The sequence below is a fragment of the Polypterus senegalus genome, chromosome 2 (genome assembly GCF_016835505.1).
Source record: "Polypterus senegalus isolate Bchr_013 chromosome 2, ASM1683550v1, whole genome shotgun sequence".
NCBI classification, from domain to species: Eukaryota; Metazoa; Chordata; class Cladistia; order Polypteriformes; family Polypteridae; genus Polypterus; species Polypterus senegalus.
This window is the reverse complement of record NC_053155.1, coordinates 136,171,012-136,177,940: the sequence shown is the minus strand read 5'-3', so window position 1 is coordinate 136,177,940 and position 6,929 is coordinate 136,171,012. Positions and strand designations below refer to the sequence as shown.

The 6,929-nt window shown below is 33.9% G+C and overlaps 1 protein-coding gene across 3 annotated transcripts in view; it reads left to right on the top strand.

Moving 5' to 3' along the window:
* Positions 1-1,211: 1,211 nt before the first annotated feature.
* The window catches only part of ube3a (ubiquitin protein ligase E3A), a 114,898-nt gene continuing 109,180 nt past the window's right edge, over positions 1,212-6,929 (top strand). Inside the window, exon 1 of one of the 3 annotated variants that reach the window (XM_039744690.1) lies at positions 1,212-1,264. Coding sequence is in view for 2 of the 3 variants with exons in the window: in XM_039744689.1 (XP_039600623.1) it covers positions 1,274-1,295 (22 nt within the window). In the remaining variant the exon portion in view is untranslated. Of the gene's footprint in view, positions 1,296-6,929 lie in introns of all 3 variants that reach the window. The other 2 variants (XM_039744688.1, XM_039744689.1) reach the window with 2 other exon arrangements.

The following is a 6,929-nucleotide window of genomic DNA, read 5'->3' as shown; positions in this document are numbered from 1 at the left end:
TCACATAATCAGGGTTCTACGGTATTTAAAACACCACAATGCGGGGACAGTGTTATCCCATTTGTAAACATGCATGAATAATGGCTAATTGTATGTCATGACGTGCCACTTACTTCAATCAAACACAAAAGTACTTTACTCATCAAATATAGAAACTAGTGATAAGACAGGTATTTGAGAGTTTTGTGGTATTTCCAAATATACTGTTTTATCTTTTACCAAAATAGTTTTATCCATTCAGAACACTAGTGGAAGAAACTGTATGTTCTTTTCTCATTTGTAATATTTCTTAGCTCCTCTTATTTTGTGATGTAATTAAATTAAAGGAACTGCAAGGCAGTTTACATGTTTGTTTTGATAGATGGTTTGTTAAACACTGCATTGGGTAAATGCTTTTTGGGAAGAAAAAACAAGTCTTGTGGAAAACAAGATGAAAACGCAAGATGTGCAGGATGAATTTTCCTTACGCAAGTCTTTCTAAGAAAATATTTACCTTTTATTAAAATTGTTTTTCTCTTGTCTCAGTGAAGACTGTGCATAAAATCTCTTGTAGCTTTTCTGTACACCTGGTATATACTCCTGCTGATGAATTGGAAAAAATGTTCACAAAAGGCAGATGAAAATCCAGATGTAATTCGCGTTTGGATTGGTTTGCTTCTTAATTAATGCAGTCAGTGCATCGGTATTTTTCAAAACCTCTTTGCAAAGTTTGCTGTTTATTAAAATGTTGTTAATCACAAATTCACATATTGTTGGCAGTACTCTCTCCCTTAAACATTCCTCGACTCCTCAGAGTGAGGAGTGATCTTAAAAATCAAGGTGTTGTGATCCCCCAAGCATTTTATCTAATTAGTTCACAGAATTTGTTTTTTCCTTTGGTTCTTTGTTGTGGCTGCAGGTTGGTGAAGTTGAGGTAAGGTTGTTTCTTCGTGATGGCAGTTTAAAATGTCAGAAGTGGACTTAAATAACAATATTTCATAATCATTTAATCTTTTCTTGTGACAACGCAGCAGCCTTGTACAGTAATTGACATTTTTCACATTTTCTGTGTGTGCTCATTAAAATGTATGTATATGTCTTTTCACTAATAATTTTACTTTCAGTTGAATATCCAACATATATCTTTAACATACCTATAGTGTTTCGGCATCTTGTTTCTACTGTGAAACTTTCTGTCCGTAACTGATTTTGTTTATCTTTTTTTTTTTTCTTTCTTCAGATCATCTGGAGAACCTCTGTACGAAAACATTGAAACTAACCGAATGTAAGTTAAATGTTCTTGGACGCTTTGTGTGGTATGTTTTCATTTCTTAGTTTTATCTCAGATGTTATTGATTTAGTTTTACTGTGAATTTGCACTTGGGCTTTAGCTATTGTTGTCTTAAAGATACACTTTGTTTAATCTTTTGCATGTGTGTGGCATTTAAAAGCATGAGCAACTTATTTCACAAAGACCAACTTTTCAGATTTTGTTTACCAAAATTGGTATTTCTTTATCAGTCTATTTCCTTAGAACAAAAATTGATCACAGTGTTAGAGTTTTCTGCTAAAATATGTATGACAAGGTACACTTTGGCAACCTTAACATTATTTTGTTGTACATTTGCCTCTGGCGCTTTCTTTAACATATGTTTTTCTTTCTACATGTTTTTACAGAAATTGTTTTTAGTTGCAGTTTGCAATCATTTAACAAAATGTTAATTTTACCATAATTTAAATTCCATATTTTTGTGATGGTACTACCTTTGCATCAATCAAGAAGCATATGTATTGAATAAATGAATAGCATTTTTAGAATCTAGCATTGCCATGGTCAAAATTAAATAGAAAAATCAAGAGAATGTTTTCATTGTTTTGCATAAAATACATTTTATGAAATACATTTCACAAACTCTTTTGCAGACGCATAGACATTTTATATGAGGAATGAAAGAAAACATGTGCCTTAAATCACTTCTTACCCAGTAATACCTTATTAACATTGCCTTTTCATTATCAGTCTTTTGAGTAAATGATAAGGTCAGTGAAATTCAAGACATAAGGGCAGTGAAATTCAAGACATTATACATTTTATTATAATTTTGCTAGTAATTGGCAGAACATTTGACTTTTTAAATACTAAAGGAATTTTTAAATAAGTGACTAAATACAGGTAAATTAATTTGGGTGGCCCAGTGGTGAGTGTTACTGCCAAAGACTTCAAGGATATGGGTCAGTTTTTAATATTGTTAGGGTGTGTTTGGATTTTACAGTTTTCCTTGGATGCAATGTAGGTTGCCTCTAAGGACTCTGCTTTTTAACATCTCCAAAAGAAGTGCATATTTAGTTAATTGGCATATTTAACATGGACCCATGTGAGATTATGTGAGTATGTGCATACATCTGTCTACCCAGCATCTCTGTAATGGACACAGTGGGTTTTGCTAATGGATGGGATGGGGTGGCATAAAGGCAGATTTTAATGTTTAACTGTTAGGGAGTATAATAGAGTATATGATATGTTTTGGCTGTGGTAGCGCATTCATTTTGTCAACAGGACCCCAGGCATTTTGAAAATTTCTCAATTGGTTCTTTGCTCCTGTAGCACCTGTTCTTCAGATTGAAGGTATCGTTTCTAGGAAAAAAAATAAATTAAATTTAATGACTTAACAATGCAATATTTTTTAGAATGATTTCAAACTTGTGGAAAAAAAGATTAGATCATCCACTTGGCTTAAAATTATAAATGATGAAAAAAGAAGTAACAGGTTAATTTGCATTTTTGTTAATATCAGTAATGGAAATTTTCAGTTGGTAAAGCAAAATTTTAACTAAACACTTAACTGTGTTATGTAAGAATATAAAAAGAAATCTTTATCCATCCATCCATTTTCTCAGATTGGTTATTCCAAATTTTTACTAAGGTTAGCTTGTGACAAAAATGTAATAATGTTATGTCAATGTAATAATTAGAATACATAATTTTTAAAATTATATTAAAAACATTAACAGAAAACATTGTGAACCCAGTTAAATTTCTCTGAACTGACGTGATGGGGGCTGTCGTACAGAAAATGACAAAACATATAATGAAAAAAATTAAGTCATATTGGTAAGGAAAACGTGGCCTAACACCAATCAGAAGATAACATAACTGTCAGTGATCATTTTCTAAACACAATGTGTTGCAATATCTGATGATATTCTCTTGTTAAGTTGACCCACCTCTAAAGATGCAGTGCTGCTTGCTCCAGGTTGCTCATGTATTGTTAAGCTATTCTTCACGTCACTGACAGTAATCTTCGCTGCCATACACAAGGACATCATTTCCACCCCTGTAATTGCGTTCTCAATTTCTGATACAATGTTTAGAAAAGTAAGGAAGATTAACTATTCCTTGTGTCGGCTGGTCCCTAATAATCTGCTGAGAGCATTTCACTCATGTCTAAGAAAAGACAGTGAAAGTGATTGTATCACATAGAACTGATTGATGTAGGGTGCTCTAGAGACCAGATTGATTTACTAAATTAGAAGCTTTTTAAGACTTATTTATGGAAAACATTAAGTTAATTTCACCTAGAAAAGTAATACTAGGACCAACTCTATTACCGAGACAAGTGGAGTAGTATTTACAATTAAGCTCTGAACGACTAGGTGACCCATATCACTCTGTCAGGATTAGTCTGAAAAAAACGGAAAACATTTTTATATGGGTTTACCAATTGCAATACAAAGAGTAGACATAGGGCCAGTCAGGTAACAGTAATGGTTATGGCATATCCAGACATATATCTTGCAGCTAATTTGAATGTTTTTTAAGGATGTTCAAAATTAATGTGAAGAAAAAAAACATTTAAGGTAGAACACAGTGCTCCTACAGTATATGGGATTTCCCTTTTGTATAGTAATGTGTGAATGCACATCTTTTGGTTTACAGCCTAAATTACAAAGCTGTTGTGACAGGGACTTCGTTACATTCTCCAAAGCTTCTGTGAGTTATTCAAAATCCTGAGCAATACATAGTACCAGTTATCAAGGTTAAAACTCTATTAGAATGACAATACAGTGATCCCTCCTCGATTGCGGGGGTTCCATTCCAGAACCCCCCGCGAAAGGTGAAACTCCGCAAAGTAAAACCATATGTTTATATGGTTATTTTTATATATTTTAAGCCCTTATAAACTCTCTCACACTCTTATAAACATTTCCCGCACAGTTATACAGCATAAGCCCTTTGTATTCTCTTAGATATTAGGTAAGATTCGTTGAAATTGTATGTAAACACACTGTTTATATACAGTAAAACCTAAATATTATTTTAAAGATATCGAGTGTCTCAGATATCACATATGTTACAGCCATTACGACAGACAGGCCACCAGCAATAAATATGTACAATGCAAGAAAAATTGTATACAGTAAATGTGTGTGACACTAAACATACATACATACATGTACTATGTACTGTACGTAGAAAATTAATTATGGTTACTCACCAACAATGACACGACGACTTGTCCACGTAACGATGAGTTAAGTTTTACTGCACAACAAAGGAGAGCATTACAGCTTGTCTAAAGGAGCCTCTTCAGGTGACTGTGTAGCACCGCTGTTGTTCTTCCGGCAGTCTTCAATCCAAATCCCTAAAGCAGATTCCATCCGGACTACTGCCTTATTACATCCACTTACAACTCGTTTTGCCAACCTGGTTAAAGGACACTGCGGCCGTAGATCGTATATTCTTTTCCTCTTTTTTAAATAAAAAGAATCGTGAACTCATTGATGCCGTAATGGCATCCTACAGCGATGTAGCTTTTCCCTTTCTTCAACCTGTCCAAAACTTTTACCTTTTCGGCAATTGTTAGCATCTTCCGTTGGCACTTGGGCATGGCCCCTGAAGTAGGAGCAGATCGTTTTGGAGCAATAACGAAGGGCTTGACTATGTACAAAGATAAACACAAAAGAACACAAACGTTAACTCTTTACACAGCGAAACACGTTGATGCTGAATGAGCGAGACAAGACTTCCTGGTTAACGCAGCGGAATCGAATTCGGCGCTCCGTCACTGAGCCAATCAGCACATAGGAATTTAACTGCATGCTCTGATTGGTTAGCTTCTCAGCCATCCGCCAATAGTGTCCCTTGTATGAAATCAACTGGGCAAACCAACTGAGGAAGCATGCACCAGAAGTAAAAAGACCCATTGTCCACAGAAACCTGCGAAGCAGCGAAAAATCCACGTTATATATTTAGATATGCTTACATATAAAATTTGCAATAGAGTGAAGCCGCAAAAGTTGAAGCACGATATAGCGAGGGATTACTGTAAATGCAGTTGTGGTTCTGGGAGCATTTAAATAGTCTTCCAAGGAAAGTCTAAACAAAAGAAACCTTTCTTTAAGAAAAGTGTTTGTGTATATGCTGAGTATGTGTAGTGTTCTTTAAATTCTTCTTTATTGGATTTAACCCATGGTATGTCTATATTAGTTAAATGGCTGGATTCTTTTATGATGATGTTTATCAGTGTGCTACATTTAATTCTTGCATTCTAGAACAAAAATGTTGTAAACCTTTTTTTTTTTCTTTTTACACTGCTTCATCTGTGAACTTTTGCAGATTCTTTCTGTTTATGCATTTGACCTGTAACCTTTATTTCTTACCCTTCCCTTTTTATGTAGGTGAATGTGTTTGAACTCATCGTTTGTTCATAAATGACTGTAATTCAGATCTTATGGGGTTGTCGTGATACTGAAATTCTGAGTTTGATACAATACTTTGAAAGTATCAATTGTTGATTCTTTTTGGTGGTGGTTGCTGGAGGAAACATGTAAAATTAAAGAAAAGATGTTTTTCTTGGAGTGTGCTGACTCAAAAAACTCACACATTCAAACATTAATAATATGCAAAAGGAACAAGTAGTTCAATTTTCTGTTAACAGTAATATTTTAAATAGTTTACATTAACAAACAATTTTGTTCTTGAATTTTGCACTTATTCAAAAGCCCCTGATGTTGGCATGCATTCACAAGTAAGTAAAAAGCAAGCAGTGCAATTTTCTTTAATTGTTATTTTAGCCTAAAGTAATGTTTTCCAGATGTTTTTCCATTCTCACTCCCCCAGACATGAAAAAGTCTTCTTAACATCCCAGCATGATAGGTTGGGAAACTACCTGAATTAAGAGAGCAAGGGACGGGGTATAGGAAGCTGATGAGTACAATTCCTTTAATGATTTCTTTTAAGCATCTTTGTGCAGAATGGCAAGAAACAAATTCTTATTGTTGTTATTCCCATTTTAATGCACTTACATTATATTTAAATATTACTTTGTAGGGGGATGTGTTGTTAGAGAATTTTAATAGATAAAGTAAAGCTTGTGTTTTCAAGCATCACTCAAGAATGACTCAGCTGATTTACATGAATTTTTGTATGTGTATTCATCTTGGTCCCTGTCACAATATACAGTAGGCTACTTTTTCTGCCCTGCCTTTATTTATTGGGCTGGCTTAGGCTCGGTGGCAACTTCTTTAAGAAATTTTGATATGGACACATTATTTTCTTGTAGTTTTAGTCCCAAATTTAGGATGCATACAAAAATATTGTCACAAAAGTATAGGAATATTTTAAAGGTAGCAATTGCATTACCTTAATACTGTCCCAGTAAAGACTTTTGGACTTTGAGAGTTAAATATTTTCATTAAGGGTACCCTGTTGCATCTAGCCCTTAACATTCTGTGGATCAAAAAGCCAGTATGTTTTTCTGCTTCGTTTTTTTATTCATTTTCAAATAATATGACTTATAGAAAGAGAAAAGATTTAAATCAATGCCAGAAGAAAGTGTTTAATATGGGTTTCTAAAAACCAAGAAAAGAAAAAGTTATTTGAAACATCACTTCGAGAGTTTAAGCTCTTCACAGCAACTTAATAAACACTAAAATATTGACTTGTGACG